At 42.0% G+C, this 24678-nt stretch overlaps 1 protein-coding gene across 2 annotated transcripts in view; it reads right to left on the bottom strand.

The window, feature by feature from the left end:
* Positions 1 to 23728, bottom strand: part of rapgefl1 (Rap guanine nucleotide exchange factor (GEF)-like 1) — an 86646-nt gene extending 62918 nt beyond the window's left edge. Inside the window, exons 1-3 of one of the 2 annotated variants that reach the window (XM_059956406.1) lie at positions 23629 to 23728; positions 22931 to 23508; positions 934 to 1012 (exon numbers count right to left, since the gene is read on the bottom strand). In XM_059956406.1, the coding sequence (XP_059812389.1) occupies positions 934 to 1012; positions 22931 to 23318 (467 nt within the window). In that variant the 5' untranslated portion in view covers positions 23319 to 23508; positions 23629 to 23728. Of the gene's footprint in view, positions 1 to 933; positions 1013 to 22930 lie in introns of both variants that reach the window. The other variant, XM_059956405.1, reaches the window with a different exon arrangement.
* Positions 23729 to 24678: the final 950 nt, after the last annotated feature.

The raw sequence follows: 24678 nt of genomic DNA, 5'->3' as shown, positions 1-24678 counted from the left end.
CGCAGCAGGCCAGGCAGCATCTATAGGGAGAAGCACTGTTGACGTTTCCGGTCAAGACCCTTCGTCAGGACTAACTGAAAGGAAAGATAGTAAGAGATTTGAAAGTGTGGGGGAGGGGGGAAATGCGAAATGATAGGAGAAGACCGGAGGGGGTGGGATGAAGCTAAGAGCTGGAAAGGTGATTGGCAAAAGGGATACAGAGCTGGAGAAGGGAAAAGATCATGGGATGGGAGGTCTAGGGAGAAAGAAAGAGGGAGGGGAGCACCAGAGGGAGATGGAAAACAGGCAGAGTGATGGGCAGAGAGAGAAAAAAAGGAGGGGGGAAATAAATAAATCAGGGATGGGGCAAGAAGGGGAGGAGGGGCATTAACTGAAGTTAGAGAAATCAATGTTCGTGCAATCAGGTTGGAGGCTACCCAGACGGTCCCCCTCCCCCTCTCAAATCTCTTACTATCTTTTCTTTCAGTTAGTCCTGACGAAGGGTCTCGGCCCAAAACGTCGACAGCGCTTCTCCTTATAGATGCTGCCTGGCCTGCTGTGTTCCACCAGCATTTTGTGTGTGTTGTCAGGGTTGTGTATGGTGACATAGATGTGCTTTGATAATAAATTTACTTTGAACTTTGAATAGACTTTGTATGCTATAACCTATGTTAAAAGATACGAAATAACATTTTTAGCTTCAATAAAAAGGGTGTGGAACAAACTTTAAGGGAGAAAAGTAAGTACAGGAGTCATCTTTAACTGCTAGAGATTATAGACAATCCCTAAAAACTAAACGGGTGATCATTAAATTTCTTGTACATTCAGTTGTGAATGAAAGATATTTTAACACCATACCCGATGAGTGGGTCGTTGTAAGCTTTGCCAAACAGCTGCAGTTTTCTGTTTGATTTAATAATGAAAACTGTGCGATGTATTCTGAAGGAAGGATATTGTTTATGCAGAACTTGCAGCAACTTGTCGGTCGGCATGAAGACTGAGTGGGTGAGAAGGAAATCGTCCAAGAGAATCTCTGTAAAGAGATGACAAATCATCAGACACAGGTTGTTACATGTAGAGAATACATACTACACACACCAAAAACCACGATAGCCTCAGCGCAGCAGATGACACTCAAAATTCAAAGTAAGTTTATTATCAAAGTACATATACAATCAGCGGCCACTTTACTAAGTACCTTGTATGTTTGTGATCTTCTGCTGTTGAAGCCCACCCACTTCAAGGAAACTGATGGTTGAAGGGTAATGACCATTCCTGAAGCTGATCGTATGGGACCCAAGGATTCTGTACCTCTTTCCCAAAGGTAGTAGTGAGAGGAGAGCATGGCCTGGATGGTGTGGTCCTTGATGATGGATGCGGCCTTCTCGTGACAGTGGTCCTGTAGATGTGCTCAATAGTGGAGAGGGCTTGGCCTGTAATGGGCTCTTTTGGTTGGTTTAGCACTGAAGCCTCCAAATTGAACATTATGCCAAGAAAAAAACAACAAAGCCCACAAACCAGCTCTGCAGCTTTTGAGCTCTTAGGGTGAGGTGTGAAGAAATGAAGTGTCCCACCCACAGAGCTGCTACAATCGCCAATTAGATTGGGGGTGGTGGGGTGGGGGTGAACCAGGGAAGATCTATAGAAAGAATCTGCAAAAATAAACATGAATGGGTGTGGTGGAAGGTTCCAGGGTGCCTAATATGCCACGTAGCAGAAAACTGGCCTTCCAAATATTGTGTGTTCTGTTAAATGATTTCACCATCAACTTATTTCCCTTAATTTTGGTTCTCAAACTTTTCCTTGTGTTTTACCCGTGAACTTTGGATTGTGGAATTGCCAGACAATAAACATGTCAAGAAGCTGGGTGGGACTGGAATTGTGGCATCCACTGTACATCATTTCTATATTATCAAAACAGATTTTATTCATAAAAAAAAATTATTTACCAGAATAAACCGTGCAATGCCTTTTTATTCTTATATTTATAGTCAATGCACTAAGTAGTGTTTTATTACCAATAGGACTGTTGCCACCCATGTGACCCCCTTGGGATGGTACACTGCTTCAATAATTCAGGGGCCTTGTCACCCAACCCAGTCCCAGACGCGGAAGAACCCTTTACGGTGGTCCTTCCCCACTGGGTCGTCGCGGTGGCTGCACCAGGCTTCAGTGCATCCCTCAGCACGTACTGGAATGTGCCAGTCAGCATTCCTCTACGGATATCTCAATGTGCTGGCAGACCAACGAGTTCCTGGGGACCAAGAGCTGCCTTCCACCACATTGATAATCTGCCAGCAGCATTTGATGTCCGTCCCTGTATGCATCAAACAGGGAGGTTGCTCGAGCTAGTGGAATCTCCAGTTCCTCCCGTCCTCCAAGCTGCCCCTTCACAGATCAGTCAGGTTTGTGACTACTGCTCTGCATGGAGGACAACCACAGGAATTAATCATTGTGTGCTGGCGGAGCGTACAGTTTGGTTTGAACATATGCTTTAAGTAAATCCTGTTCTGTGCAGCCCGGCTCAGCGGTAGCACTCAATTCAGATGGTCATTTGCAAACTTAATCTAGACTGATTCTCACAAGTACTACTGAGGAACCTCTGCACCATTGGAGGTGCTGACTTTCAAATGGGACATTGGTAATGTCCTGACAAATACAATCAGATTTATTTATCACATATGCGGTTAACATACAGTAAAATGTGTCGTTTGTATTAGCAACCAACAGAACCCAGGGATTTGCTGGAGCAGCCCAGAAGTGTTACCACACATTCCAGTATCAACACAGCAAGCCTACCATGCTCGGCAGAAAGATACATTCAGATTTTTTACACTATATCAAAAAAATAATGGTTTTTGATTTGCTGGGCAAGTATTGAAGCCTTAAAAGCTGGCAGACTGACACTGTATAACACTATTACATTGCTGCAATGCAGATACATCACGTGACTCCTCTGTCCAATCAGGAACGGAGCATGAACATTCACATAAATTCAGATGCAGCTTTATTTATCACGTGCATGTCACAGCATACAGTGAAATGTGTCATTAGTATTAATGATCAACATAACCAATGATGAGCTGGGGGGGGGGGGCAGTCCACAAGTATCGCCACATATTCCAGTGCAAACATAGCAATGATATACCCACAATTGTTCAGCAGAACACAAGCAGCAACAGCACAGAACAAGACAATAGAGGACTGCATGCTCATGCTTAAAGGTGCAGTACGACATGAAAAACGAAGCCACACACACACAAAATGCTGGTGAAACTCAACAGGTCAGACAGCGACCATGGAGGGGAAGTGAACAGTTGATGGTTTGGGCCGAGCCCCATGATCAGCACTGGAAAGGAAGGGGACAGAAGCAAAAATATGGTGAGGGGAAGGAATACAGGTGACAGGCGATACCGGGTGAGGGGGAAGATGAGTGATACGAGAGACTGGCAGGAGATGGGGTGAATTAAAGGGCTGAAGAAGAAGAAGAAGAAATCTAATAGAAGATAGTAGGCCATGGAAGAAAGGGAAGGAGGAGGGGAACCAAAAAGAGGTGATGGGCACGTAGGGAAAAGAGGAGTGAGAGGAGAAGCAGAATGGGGAATGGAAAGAGAGAAGGAGGAATGGGTGAGAAATCAGTTGAAGGAATTGATATTCATGCCAAGAGTTTGGAGGTTACCCAAACAGAATGAGAAGTGCTGCTCCTCCAACCTGAGTTTGGCCTCATCATGGCAGTGGAGGTGCCATGGGCAGGCATCAGAATAGGAATGGGAAGTCGACTTGAAATGGTAGCCACCATGATCAGCTTCCAGAATCTACAGAATCTCGTGTTTAGGAAACTGAGGATTCCCCCCCCCCCCCCCCAATATGGTGCTAGTGATTCTGAGATACCTGAAAGCATTTGAATGAGTCAGGAATCTGTAACCAATGCCTGCCCTTCACATCTCATCAACAATTGCCCCTCAACTGGTCAGTCACCTCAAACTGTATTTGTAGGTGATATAACATCCCCGTAAGTCACACTTCATCCCCCTCCGCCACCCACCTATCTTTCCCCTCACCTGGTTTCACCTATCTCCTGTCCGCTTGTTATCCTTCCCTCTCCACCACCCCCCCACGTTCTTATCCTGGCTTCTTCTCCTTTCTTGATGAAAGGTCTCTGCCCAAAACGTCAGCTGCTCATTCCTCTCCATAGAGGCTGCCTGACCAGCCGAGTTCCTCCAGCACTTTGTGTGTGCTTCTCGAAATTGGATTTTGTTTGACTATCTCAAATAGAGATCACAGCAGAGCTGATGTAGGCACTAAATAAAAGATACCACTTAATCCCATTAGTCTGGGAAGATTTGAAATTGTGTTCTAAAAGGCAGCACAGTAGCATAGAAGCTAGTGTAACATTACAGTGCCAGTGATTGGGGTTCGATTCCTGCCACTCTCTGTAAGGAGTTTACATTCACCCCGTTTCCTCCCACATTCCAAAAACATACGGATTAGTCATCTGTGGCCATGTACTGGAAGCATGGAAACACTTGCAGGCTACCCCGCTCCCACCACCCCCAGCATATCCTTCGACTGTGTTGGCCGTTAACGCAAATGACACATTTCCCCGTATGTTTTGATATACATGTGACAAATAAAACTAATCTTTCTTTCTTCCTTTAAAACACTCAAGACCAGCCAACTTTCAATGTAATTTTCTACGTATCCATTGCAAATAAACAGTTCAAACTCCTGCATTTGTATAATACTCATCATTATACTCAAAAGTTAATGACTCCGTCTCAAAGTGTAGTGATAGGCATTTGTCCCTGGTCACAATGATTGACTCATGGTGTGTGTTGTCCTCTGTCCTCAGAAGTTCAGTTTTACAAGTTTCTATAGTTGCAGATGTTAGACGAGTTCATTGTGTACTTTGCTATCTTGTGTGCGTGTGGCAACAAATTTGCTTCTAACTTTCCAGTAATAACTAAACTTCAGAGATAACTAATCTTCAGAGATACTTTATTGAATGTGAAGAGCTCTGAAGTCTTCAAAGACAGTGACATCGTTCTTTCAGAAGTGCTTAGCGTAATACAATTTAATGGTCTCCACCTTATTTTTAAAGCTAGTGAATGCAAAGTCCAAGTTCTGCCAAATAAGTTAATCGTAAACCATGTGAGTTTCAAACACACCCACTAAGTAATGTGTCCATCTCGATTACACAAAAAATAAAGCCTATGAGAAAAAAATATAGCTGCAATCATACATATTACATTCACTTCTACATAATAGAATGTCTTTATTTAACACAATGGATTCAAACATAAGAGAGCACCATTTCTCACTAAATAAATTATCAATAATTTCATGAGATACAGAGTGCCCCATTTTGTTAGTCATTGGCCAAAGTAGGGGTGCATGGTGATCTGCAACAAGAGCTGGAAAACATTCAAGCACAAGTTGGTAAATAATGGAACATTTGCAAGACACAAATGTCCATTTCTAACAAGAGTCCCGCACCATCACATCACTGACTTCCCACCATACAGCATTCTGGAAGTCACAACTGATTAGAAAATTAACTAGATCATGTAAATACTATTGCTAACACAGGCAGAAATATTTCACAAAGGTGAGAAAATCTGCAGATGCTGGAAATCTAAGCAACAAGCACAAAATGTTGGTGGAGGAATTCAGCGGATAAGGCAGCATCTAGGGAAAAGAGTAAACGGTCGATATTTCGGGCAGAGACCCTTCATCCGGACTGGGAAAAAAAGATGAGAAGTTAGAGCCACCTCCTGATGACTTCTCTGTGCCTTTTCTTCAAGCCACAGACCACCAATTAAGTGTCATCACGCAGTTAATCTGATCAACCATTCTAGTTAGCCCACCCCACCCCCATCACTGCACTATAAATTTTTATAACGTTTACATTGCAAGTACATGCTAGTATTTATGGACATTTCATTCCATACCCATACTTGAACCTTTAACTTTATATTTTACATAATTCTTTGTAATTGCTGAATGTTTTTTGTTGCATGTCGCACCAACAGACCACAGCAAATTCCTAATACATTGGTGAATAAAGTTGGCCCTTGATCCTTAATGAGTGGAATTTTAAACTGTTTCTTGAGCTTGGTGACTGCAGCTGGAACACTCAAAGCACAATACCACTCAGGACAAAATAGCTCACTGGATTTGCACCTTGTCTGCCAACCCAACACATTCACTCTCTCCTCCTCCAGCATTCTGTACCTTCAGAGCATGCCATGTACAAAATGAGCTGCTGAAACTTTCTTAAGCTACAAGCACAAAATGCTGGAGAAACTCAGCAGGTCAGGCAGCATCTATGGAAAGGAATAGACAATCAATGTTTCGGGTCGAAACCCTTCATGAGTACTCGGCCGGAAACTTGAACGAATGGGTGATGCTCAGCCTGCTGAGCTCCTCCAGCATTTTGCATTTGTTGCTCTGAATTTCCAGCATCTGAAAACTCTTGTGTTTATGATTGGCAACTTTCCCAAGTTTCTTCTGCAGGGCTCCTAAAGCCATGATCCAGAGCACCCAAAAAGACATGTGCAGCAGGCAAGTGAGAACACCGTCACTCCACGCTCTTCACCTAACGATACGGCGTGCTGCTTTGGGTATGCTTGTTTTTTTTTCTTTATCATCCACAGGGTCAAAATCCTTCCAATCCCAATCCAACAGTTTTACGACAGTATCTTTAATCAAACCACAAGGCTCATCACCACCTTCCTAAGCCAGATCAGGGATGGGGAGTAAATGCTGCTTTTTGCATGGTGCCTACATTCTACAAATCAATAGACCACAAGACATAGGAACAGACTAGGCCATTCAGCCCATCAAGTCTGTTCCACCATTCCTTCATGGCTGATATAATATCCCTTGCAGCCCCATTCTTCTGCCTTCTCCCCATAATTCTTTGATACTCTTACTAATCAAAAACCTATCAATATCCACTTTAAACATACCCAAAGACCTGTCCTCCACAGCCAGTGGTGGTAATGAAATCCACAGATTCAACACACTCTGGGTAAAGAAGCTCCTCCTCATCTCTGTTCTAAAGGGATGCCCTTCTACTCTGAGGCCGTGCCCTCTGGTCCTAGACTCCCCCACTACAGGAAACATCCTTTCAATGATATTCCCCCTCATTCTTCTGACCTCAAAAGACATCAAAAGCTCCTCATATGTTAACACTTTTATTCCTGAGGCCATTCTGTGTACCTTCTCTGGATTCTTTTCAATACCAGCACATCTTTTCTTAGATGCAAGGTCCAAAACGGCTCACAATACTCCAAGCGTGGTCTGACCAATGTCTTATAAAGCCTCAGCATTACCCCCTTGTTTTTATATTCCAGTCTTCTCTAAAAATAATTCTAAAATTGCATTTGCCTTCCTTACCACCAACTCAACCTGCAAGTTAACCTTTAAGGAATCTTGCATAAGCTCTTCCAAGTCTCTCCACACCTCTGATTTCTGAATTTGCTCCCCATTTAGAAAGTTGTTCATGCCTTTATTCCTTCTACCAAGGTGCATGACCACACACTGTATTCCTTGACCATTCTCCCAATCCGTCCAAGTCCTTCTGCAAACTCCCTGCTTCCTGCCGCTCCACCTACCTTTGTATCATCCGCAAACTTGGCCCCAAAGTCATCAATTCTGTCATCCAAATCACTGACACTCAATGTGAAAGGAAGCAGACTTAACACCGACATTTTACGTAGAGGATTATGGATCTTTGTAGTTCTCCCATCCCTAGACAGCAATGGAGGCAGAGGCACTGGACACATCCAAGACTGAGTTAGGTTTTGGGATTATGTGGGAACCAAGGATTATGGATACCAGACAGGTTAGTGGAGTTGAGCTCAGCCATCATCCAGTGAATGTCTCCTGCTCTTGTTTTTATGTTTTTACGTTCTGAGAGCCACTGCAGAGAGAATAAGAGAAATGAACATAAGGTTCTCACTGATCCCTAGCAACAAACATGCCCCAAGGCAATCCTACGACAGATGCCATATGGTTATTTAATATAGTATGGCAAGAACCTCAGCTGCATCATTACACAGTTTAGTTCTTCATAGTACTTTAGAGAACTTCTACATCAGTGATATTCCTGTAGAAATAACAACTATTACATCTTGTTACTTGTTTTAAAACTACAACACAAGCTGGTGGGGGATGGAATACATTTCTAGTTTTGGTATTCTATGTTCTCATTGAAGAACTGCAATTTTTTTGGTCACGTTATAGGGCAGAGGTTTGGACAAAAGTGGGGGAAAAACCCACAACAGGTTAAACTGAGAGCTCATGCAACAGGTTAAACTGAATGGGGTTGTGGTTGATCTCTCTAGAATAGGAGCCTGAAGATGTGTGGAAGATATTACCAGCTGTAGGCAGACTACAATAGTGCGTAGAGGATAAGCCACCAATTAATCTAATGGTAAATTCCAAAGACATTTCTAAAAGTATGATGCTAAAAAAAATTAATCAGTTAACAGAAGGAGCAGTTGAAGTGATGAATAAATGCATGTATATTTAAGTGAAAGAGGGGGGAAAGAATACAGGGTCATTTTGATGGAGCTACATAAAGCACAGGATGACACGGTTTAGTAGCAATTAGTGCAACACTTTACAGCCCCAGCAATCAAGCTTTCGTTCCTGCCACTGCCCGGAAAGAGTCTCTACGTTTTCCCCATGACTGTGTGTTCCAGCCAAGTTCCTCCAACATTTGCTCTGGGTTTCCAGCATCTGCAGAATCTCTTGTACCTAAGAATCACCTCCCTCAGTTCTGTCACATTCCTATGATTAAAAAATGGGAGCAGAATATCACTCGGAGGTATGTAGGCTACTCCAGGATAATGTGAGCACAGGTGGACAACAGTTGACTACAACTACCTGAGCTGTGCAGTTGCACAGGGAAGAAGCAGTGGAATGCATCAGGCTGGTGGAGATAATGAAACCCAAGGGAGTGAAGAAGAAATGCGAGGATTTACGAGCTGAAGAGGAAGAATGCGTCCAGCTGAACAAGAGGGGAAATGGGGAAGGTGTACAAAGGTTTTGTGTAAACCTTGAAAGATGATGAGACAACACTAGGATGGCTTCCAGTGGCCACCATAAGAAACTTGCTAACTGCAGGACATTCATGAACCATGCGAGTTTTTGTGAGTTTTATCTACTGGCTTCAGATTTGCCATTATTGAGGTGAGCTGTTATTTTTAAAATCCACATTCATCTTCTTACCCAAATTTAAATTTCCCCAACAAGCATTGTGGAGATCAAACTTGGGTCTCTCGATGCAACCAAGTCACTGAATGGTCATTCGCTCAGTCAGTCACCAGGTTACCATACCCACGAGTAAAAATCATGATTAATGTACCTCCAGCACATTTCCAGCCGGTGCATTCAAGATCATGCCATGCATGCTCAGAGGAAGAACTACAATGGAGTAGCATGATTTTTCTGCATCATGAAGGCAACGGTACATGCTGGGCAAATTGATGTGGGATGTGATGGAAAAAACATGCACACTCAAAAAACTGACAAAGAGAGAGCCCCACACGCCTAGGAGGGCCAACTAAGTCACTGCACGATCAATTTGTCGCAATTGATCCAATACAGTTCAGGTACTTACAAAAAGATTTTAAAAAGAACAAGACCATTCAAGTATCTGAATGAATGATCTACCATTCAATAAAATCATGGCTGATCTTTCCTGTCATATTCAAAGTATATTTATCAGAGTGCTTATACTATATACAACCTTGGAATTTGGCCCCTTACAAGCAACCACAAAACAAAGAAACCCAAAGAACCCATTAAAAAAAGACTATCAGACACCCAATCTGCAGAAAAAGAAGCAAACTGTGCACACAATAAAAGTAAGCAAATAGTATTCAGAACTGAAGATCACAAAAGTGAGTTCATAGCCACAAAGCCAGTCACAGCCGATCCATTAGCTGCATCAATCTGACCCGGCACTTAAATCAACCAAACAGTGGATCTGACCTGGGCCTGATCCGCCACCTTGATTTGGCCTGTACCTGACCTTTCCAATGTGGCCCAGTGCTTAAATCAGCCAGACATCGGCTTGCTCCTCATTCTCAGGCCCAGGCCTCGTCACACCTCACTTCTGTCTCTTCAAATCACATCCAAGTCCAGTCCAGAAATGGCTAAACATCGACTCATTCCCCACTCTCTGGTCCGGACCCTGCCGCCTTGATTTAGCGTGTGATAACTTTTTCTCGGTTCCTTTCAATAGTCTTACCGTTCATCTTAATTCTCTGCCTCTGGCTTTTGCCCTTCTCTATGGATTTTTCTCCAAAGTTCTGAACACAGGGAAATTATCGAACTTGAAGGCAGAATACAAGGTTAATGGCAGGATTCCTAACAGAGTGGAGAAACAGAGTGAACTTGGAGTCCACATCCATTCACCCTTCACAGATGTCATGCAAGCTGATAGTGTGGTTAAGGTGGCCTGCATGGTGTACTGGCCTTCATCAGTTGGGGCCAACTACTGGCTAATACGTGGGGGCATAATTTTAGGGTGATTGGAGTAAAATATTGGGGGAATGTCAATGCAAGTTAATTTTTAAAACAGTGTTGAATGCATGTGATGCCCTGCCAGGGTGGTGATAGAGGTAGATACATCAGTGAAATTTAAGAAACTCTTAGATAGGCACATGGATGACAGTAAAATGGAGGGCTATGTAGAAGGGAAAGGATTAGATTGGTCTGTGAGTTGTGCTGTAATGTTGTATGTCCTATGAGTGGGTTATCAGACTCTGTGTATGTGTTGATTACAGATCCACATCTTGTGCTGTGCTGCAGGGCATGCTATGTCAGCCTACTCTCTTTATTAATACTGTAATCACAATTCATGTCTAGTGTTAAGTTTTAAGGGATTAACCTGGCTAGACGTTAATAAGGCAAATGAACAGTTAACATCTTGGCATTTGCAGTTACAACAATGGAGAGGTTGTCTTCCAGAAAACAATTCCACATTCCTCATTATAACACTTGTAATAGAAGAATGAAGCGAGACTAAATTTTAGCTATGGAATAAATATTAACCATATAGAATAACAGAATCAGATCGATTATGCATTGTGTTAGTGCCTGTTATAAAACCTTTTTTATTCATGCCTCTTAAAACATTCATAATTTTAAAAATAAGGCTCAACAGCTGCATAAACTTACCTAAAGATACCACGCAAATGCAAGATAAAGCCTAATTTTATTCTGAAACCTGAATGCTGAAGTTTTGCACCACAATAGCTTTCTGTCATTTTTAAAAAAAAACACAAGAGTGTCTGCAGTTCCTCCAGCACGTTGTGTGTGTTGCCATTTTCAGAAACCAGTTTTATTGAAGGGGCCAAATTTTTTCTGATCTGTCATTGACACAGTGTCTTGTATGCTTTGTCTTCTGAACGGAATTAAGCAAATTGGCTACCCATTCGCTGAAGTCATAGAACACTACAGCACAGAAACAGGCCCTTCAGCCCATCTAGTCCATGCTGAAGTGTGATCTATCAAGTTCAACTGACCTGCATCTGGACCACAGCCCTGCATGACCCTCCTGTCCATGTACTTATTCAAACTTCTCTTAGATGCTGAAATCAAACCCACATCCACCACTTGCACTGGCCACTCACTCCACATTCACACCTTCCTAGGAGTGAAGAAGTTCCCCCTCAGCTTCCTCTTAAACATTTCACCTTTCACCCTTAACCTGCGTCCTCCAGTTCCAGTCCCACCCAACCTCAGTGGAAAAAGCCTGCTTGCTTTTACTCTCTCTGTAGTCCTCATAATCTTGTATACATCTAACTAATCTTGCTGTACTAAGTACAATCTGTATTAAGATTTTAGTTTAAGTTGAACCCTGAGAGCAAAGTCATAATGTAATAGTGCTCTACAACGATGACTGCTTTTGAAAAGTATTTACTGGACTTTGGGCCAATCTGAAGTTCTGAAAAGTGCTATATAAATGCAAGTCTTTGTTTCATTAACATCAGATAATTTTCTAAAGGAGAAAAGATATGAATTACACATCCCTGTCCCTCCAGGTTACTAGGCAGAATAATGTTTACTCTGAGAACACTCTCCAACATGTTGAATGACACAACCATTGAAATAAAGAATGTTAAGAGAAAAGACCTGCCAACTCAAATGTGAGCATCGACAAGGCACTGAGCCATCACAACAGCAGAGTCATATTCCCTTAAACACTCTGATGTCATGGTTTGATACGTCCCTCACGCTGTGTGTTTACATTCCTTACTTTGAACCTGAGCACCTCAGAATATGTAGAGAAGCATGAAGGGAGACAACAAGAGATTCTGCAGACGCTGGAAGTCTTGAGCAACACGCACCTCATTCCTCTGCCCCCTCACCCCTTCTCTTCCCCTCCCCCATGACCTGCCCACCACCTCCTACCCTTTATTCCATGGTCCATTGCGGTCTCCTATCAGATTCCTCCTTCTTCGGCCCTCCTCTACCCATCACCCCCCAGCTCCTTGTGTCATTTTTCTTTCAAGCCCTGGCCCTCTCATATGGAATCACCCATTACTTGCTAAGCTTGCAACTCCTCTTTTTGCGGGGGCGGGGGGGGGGGGAAGCAGAAAATGCTGGAAACACACAGCAGATCAGTCAACATCTGTGCAGGGAGAACCAGAGCTAGATTCAGATCAACGCCCTTTTGCCTCATTATTAGGATGAAGGGTTGAACTTGGATACATTGACACTGTTCCACTGTTCACAGATTGCACCCTGACCTGTTAACCATTTCAAGCATTTTCTGTATTTATTTCAAAATTCCATCTTCGGTAGCTTCCCCCCAACCCCCGCCACCTTTTGATAACTATTTATTTCTCCGATCTTCCCTTGAATGTATTTATGCATGTGTCATGTTCATGCATCACACTGTTTTTATCTTTCTGAAAGAGTGATTCATTTACAGGCACTATTCGCAGGTTCAGTTCCTCGGCCACTCTGATTTCCTCAAAACAGCTTGTGTTATTAACATTAGATCTATTTGCCAATTTGAGAAGATGTCACTTATCGATGTGAGAATCTTTTGTTGATTCATTTACAAAAGCTCTACTTCCAGAACACACTCAGAATCAAATCATTTTTCAATATTCTCTCGAACGTTGCCTGCAGGAATCAAGCACTATCCATGCATACCTTAAATTTACCTCCACTTTCACAAGGATTCTCTTCGTGCCATGTACACCAGCATTCCATTCCCCAGTGTCAGTTTTACTAGATGGTGTCAATGAACAATCTCCATCACACTGTTTAAATTGCTTTTCTCCGTGACTTAAGTTAAAATTTCATTTCTATCTCAGTTGCCTCCCTTCCACTTTTCCCTCAAGGTTTGGCTGAACTAAGCCTAGTCATGTCCTCAGAGTTCTGTGCATGAGTAACTCAGAAGCAACATCACCCACAGTGGAATGTGGTTTTGGTGCGTAATTCAGAAATAATTTAGCAAACCAATGTTTCATCATTTAAGTTGAGGAGCCCTGCAATTAATTGTCAGTGCTTCTTTGACAACACTCACAGATCTCTCAGCCACATCATAGAGTCATGGAATAGTACGCCACAGAAACAGGCCATTCAGCCCACCATGCCCAAGCTTACTATTGCACACAACTATACTAGCCTTAAAAGGGCAAACAGAAAAACCAGGGAAATCTAACAACAAGGAGGAACCTGTCGCTACCACTTGTCTTCCCTATATTTCTACAGTTTCTGAAAGGATTCTTGAAGAAGTACCAGATTAATACCATCTACAAACCTGTAAGAAAGCTCAAATCACAGCTTATGAGGGTCAAAGATGATCTGGACTCAGATCGGCTGGCGTTAACGGGATTCCCTGTGAATGTGGTGCAGCATATATCAACCAGACTGGACACACAGTGGAAAGCCGCATCAAGGAGCACAGGAGATGCATCTGTTTGGGTTATCCAGAAAAATCGGCAGTAGCAGAACATTGCATTCACAATGGCCATAGGATTGACTTTGGCACAAATCTACAGTGCCACACCAATGGCCTTTGGGACCGCCTGGAAAAGGAAGCCATTGAAATAAAACTAGAGGAAAAGAACTTTAACAAAGATGAAGGTCTCGCTCCAAGTAAGAATGGAAATTCGAATGTAAACAAGGTGGGATAGCGGAAACCTGATTTGATGAGGAGCAACCAATCAGGAAGGATGGACGACGGGGGTATAAATACCACTGGACTAGACATGCCTGGGGATCATCCCTGATGAAGATGGCAGAGTTTGTCATTGAAATGTCAGTTATAATTGATACCTGTACTCGGCTGGAAGCATTTATTCATATACTAGTCACATTAGCCACCCTTTGCCCATAGCCCTCTAAAATTAGGTAATTCAAGTGCTTATTATAGATGCCTCGTAAATGTTCTTTCCAGCTAATATCTTAATATCTTTGTAAAAAAAATTCTTCCTCAAATCCTCCCCAAGCCTCTTATCACTTACTGTATACCTATGTGCTCATGCTTTGGACGCTCCCACCCAAGGGAAAATATTTTTACTATCTGTTCCCCTCATAATTTTGCACATCTCTATCAGGTCACCACTCACTTTCCTTCACTCCAGAGAAAACAAACCCAGTCTACCTAATCTCTCTTTATAACTAAAATGCTCCAAACTAGGCAAGTCCCCACGTGTGAACATCACCAATAACCAGATCTGCATGAACAGTTTGCAAGACAAGCTTTTCACTACATTTTTGGTACATGTGACAATAATAAAGTAGTACTAATGTCCTGCTAAACCTCCCGTGTCCAGTCTCTAGTGCAATCAAACCCTTTGTACAGTGTGGTGACTGGAATTGCACACAAGGTGTGGCCTGAACAACATTATATAAAAATGTAACAAAAATATCTCTGCTGTTATATTCGAGGCCACAGCTGATGAAAGCAAGCATCCCATATGTCTTCTCCACTAGCCTCTGTACCTGTACTACGGAGATCTATAGGCTTGTACCTCAGAGTCCCTTTGTTCGTCACTACTCACTAAGACTCTTCTATTTACTGTGGGTAAGATAGACCATTGACCTCACAATCTCATCTTGCATTGCATTTTCTCTGTAGCTGTTGCACTTTATTCTGCACTCTATCATTGTTTTACCTCGTTCAACCTCAATACACTGTGTAATAATCAGACCTGTATGGAGCATGCAAGACAAGCTTTTCACTGTACCTTGGTACATGTGACAATCATAAACCAATTCCTACGCCAGCCTATATCCCATCTACATCTGGGCTTCAAAAACATATCACTTCACACTCGTCAGGATCAACTTCCATCTGTCATTGCTCTGATGAACATTCTCGCTCATCTATATCATATTGTCATCAAGACAGTCCTCTTCACTATCAACAGCACTCCAATCATTTAACACTGGATAATATAGAGGAATAATGCTATTTTATTTCATCATAGATTCATATTGAAGTGAGCAAATTTTTCAATAAGCTATGATGTGAGGGACTAGATCTTTATTTTTTCCATTTTGCTCTGTTGTTATAATAAACTCAACACATTTTTCCTCAATCTAGTTTGATTGACTATCTATGAGTACTAAGACATTATCAGTTGCTGTAATCAACATGTACTTTTGCCCCCACATTGGCTATTTACATCTCTTTATAGGTGCCTTCACTGTTCTGCTCTGCAGTCTTGACAGATCATACGTTTGTTCTCAAGCTCTTTATCTTACAATAAACAACATTCTGGCCATTTCCTTCATGCTTCCGAATTTTCAATGTGAAGCCATTTTTAAATTTATCTGCTGGAGCAATATCATTTCATGTTTTCTTTATTATTGACTTAATTATACCTGAAAAAGCTTTTTCAATTTGGAAATCATGCTTAAACTTTCTCCGTCTAATGGCAACCTGGAAGATGCATCTGCAATAACATTTGTTTCAGACCCAAAGGGCCTGTACTGTAATGTAGTGTTCCATGCTCTTTCCTCCACCTGGTTCATTAATACATGCAACAAGGGTTATATTTGGCTTAATATTGAAGTGGATGCTGTGCCCTGTAATATCCCCTGCATACTTTCCCAATCGTGTGTCCAAGCATGACTGAACATCCCTTTGCAATCAAGCTAGAATTGAGACAATTCTTGCCCATCAGTGTGGTCAATTATGCTAATTATAGTAATCAGCTGTAATCATTAATATTGCTCTTTGCCGATTCTTGTGATGTTGTATGCATTTCATACAATTTAAGGAGCTGAATACATGAACATAATCTCCCATTCATTCCACTCTTCATCAACCGCACTTGGCTGAATTTACTTGACTATGACCAGAACTGAACAATCTGATACTGTGTCTATGCTCACGGCGATACTCGATTTAAGTATATTTTAAGTTATTTTGCCACTTCACCAGAGAATGTTGCGCGTGAAAATCCCAGGTGCAGTTTCTGAGATACTCAAACCACCCCGTCTGGCACCAACAATCATTCCATGGTCAAAGTTATTTAGATCACATTTCTTCCCCATTCTGATATTTGGGTCTGGACAACAACTGACTGAATTTCTTAACCATAACTGCATGCTTTTATGCATTGAATTGCTGCCACATGATTGGCTAATTAGCTATCTGTATTAATGAGCAGGTGTGGATAATAAAGTAGCCACTAAGTGTATTTTGTCATTTTGATACACCTGTGGAAGATGCTTTACATTACACCTCCAGCAGCTATTCACGCCATTTTCATCCATGTGCTTCCATTCCACCGTGGAACTGCAGTCTTTGGGTGGAAAGATTCATAAGGGTGTTACCGAGACTGGGGGGCTTGAGTTAGTTGAGCCGTGCGCATTTTCCCTGGAGTTTAGGAGTCTGAGAGATGATCTCAGAGGTTTAAAAAAATCACAGAGGGTATAGATAAAGTCAATGCTCACTGTTCTTTCCCCAACAGGTCTAACTTTATTGAGCATAAGGCCTAAGGTAAGGAGAGGGAGGTTTCGATTTAAAAGGGATTTTAAATTTCCACCCCATCCTGAGGGCAGTGAACTTACGGTACAAGTGCCACAGGAGTTGCAGAGGTGGTTAAAGTTATGACATTTAAAAGACATCTGGACAGGTGCATGTGTAGGAAAAATTAAGGTTTATGGACCAAATACAGGCAAATTAAACTTGGTCAGCATGGATGAGTTGGGCTGAGGGGCCATTTTCTGTGCGTACAACTATGACTCTTTGCTGCTGCCCTGTAACTGTAAACTTTCACTGTGTTTGTGCCTTACATTAGACCAAATTGTTTAGCTTTCCTCAATGTCACGAATGTCACAATTGTAAGTACAAAACTGTAATTCTCCTTAGTTAATGGCTTTGATTCAGCTTTCATTTTAATTAAGCCACACAAGAGAAAAGCCATCATATGTAGTCCAAGAAGGTGAAGTTACAAGTCCTCACTGGCAGGTCACCTGTTAGTTGATTCAAATTTCCAGATGTGCAGTGCATATTTTAGTATATTTAAGTTGTAATTGCTTTTTTGTACTCCAATATGGCATCATTCTTTGCAAGCTCATTCCCAGCGTAAAGGCGTTAACCCAGATGCAAAGCATCTCTTCAGCACATCACACCTTCCCCGTCTGGCTCCATAGCGAGTCCAATAATGGACCAGGAGGTCAGATACACCAGATATATCACTGTACCTCAAGCCTTTTGCTGTCTGTGACAATAATAAACCAATTCCAATCCGATCTCTGGCTCACTTTAAACTTCCATGATTGGCTGAACACAAGCAAAGGTCTGAGCTGTGTGGAGATCTGAAGGGCGAGCAGTTCCCACAGAACAGTCGGCTGGCAGTCAGTTTGATTCCACCCTTTACATGTTCCTTTGAATGCTCGCACCGCTTGCAACCTTAGTAATTTACCACTCATGAACAGAACTTGAATTTAGAACTCTATGATGCATGGCTTTGGTGCTATGTAGGGAAATGCATGGTAGTGCATTTTGGTGGAAAGAATAAAAGGCATGGACTATTTTCTAAGCAGAAAACAAATTCAGAAATCAGCAGTGCAAAGGGACTTACAATTCTTCATGCAGGATTCTCTAAAGGTCAACTTACAGGCTGAGTTGGTGGCAAGGAAGGCAAATGCGATGTTAACATTCACTTTGAGAGGACTAGAATAAACAAACAAGGATCAAATGCTAAGGCTTTATAAGGCATTTCTCAGACTGTACTTGAAGATTTGAGAGCAGTTTTGGGCCCCTTATATAAGAAAGGATGGGCTAGCATCGGAGAGGGTGCACAGGAGGTTGACAAGAATGATTACAGAAATGAAAGAGTTAACGTGAGGAGCATTTGATGGCTCTGCGCCTGTACTCACTAGAGTTTAGAAGAATGGGGGAGGGGGAAACCTCATTGAAACCTGTTGAAGACTGAATGACCAAGACAGAGTGAATGTGGAGAGGATGTTTCCCGTAGCGGGGGAGCCTAGGACCAGAAGGCACAGGCTCAGAATACAAGGGTGTCCCTTTAGAACAGAGATGAGAAGGAATTTCTTCAGCCAGAGAGTGGTGAATTTGTGAAATTCATTGCCATGGATGATGTGGAGGCCAAGTCATTGGACATATTTAAAGCAAAGGTTGATAGGTTGTTGAATATTAAGGGTATCAAAGGTTACAGGGAGAAGGCAGGAGAATGGGGTTTAACAGGGATAATAAATCAGTCATGATGGAAAGGAGGATCAGATTAGATGGGCTGAATGGCCTAATTCTACTTCTATATCATATGGAGTCATATGTAGACAATATTTTTAGTGACTAACCTAGTACTATGTTTCTCCAAATGTAAATGAAGTTACCTAGTCTAATGTTGTACATTAATAATGCCTCTGCAAGTACAGAATACAACGACATTAACCAATATTGTATTCACTGTTAGTCATCTGCCTCCTTTAGTTAAACCACATTTGTAATATCAAGTTCAGTCCTGGATGCCACTTTACAGGAAGAGTATGCAGGCTTTGGAGGGCTTGGGTGGGGGTAAGAAGAGGTTCACCAAGACATTGCCAAGTAAGATATCTACAAGGGAAAGATAGACAAACTTGAATAATTTTCTCTGGAGTGTTGGAGGCTACTGATAGTATGTAAAACTATGAGCAGCAGAGATAAGGTAGAAAGTCCCTCAGATAATGGAAATATCAAGTACTAGGAGGCATAGCTTTAAGGTGGGAGAGGGAAAGTTTGAGGAGAATTACAAGGGGATTTTCTTTCAGAAGTAGGTGCCATGAGGAGTGGTGGAAGCAAGTACAGTAATGTTTTAGGAGCGTATAGATAACACATGAACAGGATTGGAATGTAGGAGCATAAACCACGTGCAATTCAAGTTGGCATCATTGTCAGCTCCAACATGGTGGGCCAAAGGACAGTTCCGTTTGCCACCTTACAGGAAGGATATGCAGACTTCGGAGGGGGTGAAGAGGCTCATCAAGGATGCGAGGAGTATGGTGCGGGTTGATGGGATTAGGCAGCAAAACAATTTCATATGGACTAGATGGGTAAAGGGCCTGTTTCTGTGATATAGTGCTCTATGACTCTATGTTGCCAGGAATATCTACAGTACAAGAAACCAGCAGACAAACTGGGATTGCTTTCTCTGGAGAGCTGGAGGCCGAGACGCGACCTACGTTTTGTCTTCTGTGCTGTTACGCTGAACGTAGCAGGCATGCTATGTTGGCGCCAGAATGTGTGGCAACATCTTTAGGCTGTGTTGGTCATTAATTGACACAACGCATTTTACTGTGTGTTTCGATGTGCGTGGGATAAATAAATCTGAGTGTTCTATGTGAACAGACTGTGCCGAACCTTGCCCTCTATTTGTAAGAGTCTGCACGGTCTAACCCTCACAAACATGAAATTACATACTCAAGTGCACAATTAAACCTGTGAACATGACGTGACTTGAGAGAACATTGTTGCCTCAGCCAAATTGAGCATCCACTTAAGACAAGTACTTTCACTGCAAGGTGGAGAGTTCTGTATATTAAATACAATCACAGCATGTAATTACACATTTATTTAAACTGTGATTTTCAGGTGTTAAGCTATTAACATCCTCCCATGCTCGATCTTTCAAACGAAAGAGCATAGGAAGATCTCACTGACCCTGACAATCTTTTCCAGCCATATTTTTAAACAAATGTTCTGCCAAGCTCACAAAAATATTCCTTCCCCGGGGAATTATTTTACCCGGTGAAGCAAATGTAATTGCAATGTAATTCAAAATGAAGAAACCATGGATGAGCATTCAGATAAATGTGTTCATATGAGTTGAAATGACAGCTCTTTGCATCCAGTTCCTTTTTCTCAGTGCAGAAAGGAGCTTGGATTTATTTATAGAATCACTGCCTTTCTCAAGCCCCAAAGCAATTTACAACCAATGAATTATCTTCTGAGCTGTAGTCATTCTCTCACTGTGCATCACTTCACCGTTGAAGCACGAGGATAAATAGAGCACAAGTGTTAAAATAGCACTTGAAGCAATATCCTACTGACATAAGAGTAAGGCCATCATACATTTACTCTTCAAGGTCTGGAAAATTATTGTATCTTACAATGAGATCCCTTCCTATTCTTCCTATATAGTGCATGAGAAACCATGCCTCACAAATTTGGGTATTTTGAAGAGGCAAGAGGGTTGATGAGGGCACGGCAGTAGATGTTGTCTAAATGGACTTCAGCAAGAACTTTGATGAGGTCCTGCATGGTAGGCTAGTCTAGAAAGTTAGATAACATGGGAACCAGTGTGAGCTAACCAATTGAAATCAAAATCAGTTTCGTGATAAGAGGCAGATGATGGTAGCGGAAGGTAGTATGTTGAGTGGAGATTATTGGTCTACCACAGGAATTGGATGTTGAGTCCTCTAACGTGTATCATATATAAACGATTTAGATAAGAATGTCGATGGCATGATCATTAAGACTGCAGATGGTGCCAAAATTAGTGGCAGAGTAAACAGTCTTACAGTTTTACTCTCGCACAAAATGCGAGAGAAACTCAGCAGGTCGTGCAGCATCTACAGAGGGAGATAAACAGTCGTTGTTTCTACCAGAGACCCTTCATCAGGAATATAGTCAACTGTTTATTCCCCTCAGTAGATGCTGCCTGACATGCTGAGTTCCTCGAGCATTTTGTGTAGATGCTCAAGATTTCCAGCATCTGCAGAATCTCTTGCATCTCTTAGCAGTGAAGATTGTCTGAAGTTACAGCAGGATACAAATGGACAAGGAACTAGGCAAGAGAATGGCAGTTGTAATTTAACACAGTTTGAAGTGATGTATTTTGGGAAATTAAACAAGGGCAGGACGTACCCGGTGAATGGCAGCCACCTGGGAAGTGTTGTTGAATAGAGAAACCTTGGGGTGCAAGTACCTAGTTCCCTGAAAGTGGCAACACAGGTAGACAAGATTGTGAAGAAGGCACGCTTACCCTCATTGGCCAAAGCGCTGAATACAAGAGTTGGGACACCATGTTACAGTTGTACCTAACACTGGTCAGGTCACACTTTTTGCATTGTGTGCAGCCTGGTCATCACACTAGAAAAAAGATGTGATTAACCTCAAGAGGATGCAGAAGAGAGTCACAAAGATGTTGTCAGAATCGGAAGGCTTGAGTTGTCAGGAGACATTGGTCTTTTCCCCCTGCAACACAGGAGGCAGAGAGGTGACATGACAGAAGTACTGTACTCAAAATTATGAGAGGAAAGAGACAGGTAGAGAGCCAGAGCCTGTTTTCACATTGTAGGAATGTTCAAAACTAGAGGGAATGCATGTAAAGTAAAAGGGAGGAGGTTCAAAAAGGATCTAAAAGGCAATTTTTTTCCACACAAAGAGTAGTTGGTATCAGGAATGAACTGCCAGAGGAGGTGGTGGAGGGCGAGCAACAAATACATTAAAAAGCATCTTGGCCAACACTTGAATAAGCAGGTTATGGAAATAATGCAGGCATTGGGATTAGTAATAGACAGGCATCATGGTTGGCAGAGGTGCAGTGGGCCAGTAGGCCTGTTTCCATGCTTTACAACTTTATCACCACATGTCTGGATGAAAGGACAATAGATGCAATTCTATCACCCTGAGAAACAGGATGGCACAGCAATTGATGCTCCAGGGACCCTAGCTTGACCCTGTCCTCAGTTTGAGGTTTGATCACTCTCGCCGTGACCACACACGTTTTCTCTGGATGCTCGGGTTTCCACAACGACCTGCAGGTTAGTGAGTTAATTGGACACGTTTGGTATAACTAAGTGGCCAAGCAGAACGTGTGAGAGGGCATGAAGCTGATGAGCTAAAATAGCTTTCCCTCCTTCCCTTGCTATACAGCCATTTACCTCTAAAGAAACAAGAGTTGAATACAGTGATTAAACAATTAAAATAATGTTGGAAAATAAAATGGAATATTGCCTTTCTGACACGAGTTTAAAATAGAAACATTTGATATAACTCATTCAATTTATTCCAGTGTAGTAATTTCAAGTTCTATGTTCAATATGCACAATCAAAAGGTGATGCATACCCTGATATTCTTGAGTCTAGCGGTCCATATATATCACACATTTACAAAAAAAATTCCAAAGTAGCCCACAAAATTTACTTGGGTTTGGAGAGAGACTGATATTTAGCAAATCTGAATGAAGCCTTAAGGGCTTTACTCTCATCTCTTGCAACTTTTAAGCGTGGTTTCACAACCTTTGGCCAAGAGCCAAAAAAAATTGGCACTTGATCAGTAGACGTTGCTCTGACTCTAGATTCGAAACTTAGACTTCAGCATAGAATAAGCTAGCACTACACAGTTGCCCCTGACAGCTTCATCCCTGTTTACAAGAGGCCCAATTCCTAACCAAGAGTGACAGGTGCTGCTTCCCCATGAGTCCTGGTTACAGAGAACACTTTCACTCTTACCTGTGTCAGTGCTGTTCTTTGGAGCCTCCATCAGTCCCTCCAGAATATGATCCACAATGTTCTCTGGGGTGTCGGAGAAGTGCCACAACTTGCTGCTAAGCGTTGACCCATTGGGACTCATTTCTCCCGATGACAGGGACGGGCTGGTCAGCTCATCATCTGTGTCTGCCCATTTATTCTCCAGGCATCCAATGTCAGGGCTAAACTCATCCTTGGGGCTGGGGCTGTCATTCCCGGGAACGGTGTCCTTTAAAAAGGGAAGGATTTTCGATGCACTCGGTCTCCGCTTTAACGTTCCTGGGAAGAAACCATCTTTGTCCACACGACTTCTGGTCAGCGTCGAGGTTTGCTTCTTGAGAAATTTCTCTATTTGCTTCATCCCTGTCATTGTCTTTGAACACTGATCAGGGCTGAAGGATTTCAGCGAGTCTCAACGCCTCGACTGTGTGGGAGTGGCTCTACCTCATCGCCAGAGCTGTTTGTTTCAAACCCAGGCGAGCATGGTGCTTGAGGGCAGTTCACTCCCATTGACTGTCTGAAGCAAAACAGGAATTTCCATGGCAGTCTGCAAGCTGATACTAGTAGGCAAGAGGTAGAAGGAGACAAAAACAGCACAGTGGTAATTAGATAAGGTACTACACAACCAGAGTAAAATAAACGCTATAATATAACATGAAATTAATGAAACACAAATTTACAGAAACTCAAAATAATGAAAGTTCTTCTCATTCTATCTGAATCCTCCCAACATTGGTTACATTCTCCCTTTGAAAGCCTGTTTATCATTATATAATCAAATGGTCAATTAAGAAACTTTTATATTTATATAGCATGTTTATAATGTTGCCTAGGCTTCTAAGGTTAATCATTTCTGAGGTTACTACCATTATCTAGAGCGCTACAGGTATAGTCCCACAAGTGCTGCTTCCCAATTAGTGTGAAAAAATTTCAAAATAAAGCCTTTGCCAACATTTCTACCCTCCCAGAATTAATGTACTGTATGCTCTTCATTTGAGATGAGGCTTTCCCGTACCTTGTGCAATCCATTCAGGGAAGGTATTGTTTGCCCTCTTCTCATTACTACAATCAAGGAGGAGATTCAAGAGCCTGAAGATACACACTCAACATTTAATAACAGCTTCTTCCCCTCTGCCATTAGATTTCCAAACAGTCTATAAACATTTCCTCACTGTTTTGCTCTTTTTGCACTACTTATTGCAATTCTTATTATATATTGTACTGCTGCTGCAAAGCAAACAATTTGACAACATTTCATGTCAGTGATAATAAAGCTGATTTTGACTTCCATTAAAGACTAGCACAAGAATGGAAACGGACCAGAAGGAATATCACAGAGACTATTCTATATCCACAACATTGTGCAACAGTTAGTACTGTATTAAACCTCCAGCTTTTACATAAGCAATTCTAAAATGTACTTTATTGACATCTTGTAAAATTATTTTGAATATTTTGGGAAATGCTCCTTATTTAAATCATCTGTCTTTATAATTGTCCCTATCATCCCTAGGCTAAAGAAGAATTGTTAATCAGCTAGGATTCCTGCAGTTAATTATAAGCTGATTAAAGATATCGCAGAGACATTGTGTTTTAAGTGTGCATCGAATTGCAGAGTCTCACAGCACAAAAGCCATGTCTGTGCCAGCTCTTCAGCAGCTGGCCAAATGATGCCATGCCCAAGGTTGTTATGGCATCCGTTTGTATTACCTCTTCGGGCAGTGTATTCT

Source organism: Hypanus sabinus, chromosome X1, assembly GCF_030144855.1.
Source record: "Hypanus sabinus isolate sHypSab1 chromosome X1, sHypSab1.hap1, whole genome shotgun sequence".
Taxonomy (NCBI): Eukaryota; Metazoa; Chordata; class Chondrichthyes; order Myliobatiformes; family Dasyatidae; genus Hypanus; species Hypanus sabinus.
The sequence above is the reverse complement of the archived record's forward strand: the minus strand, read 5'-3'. Positions and strand labels throughout refer to the sequence as shown.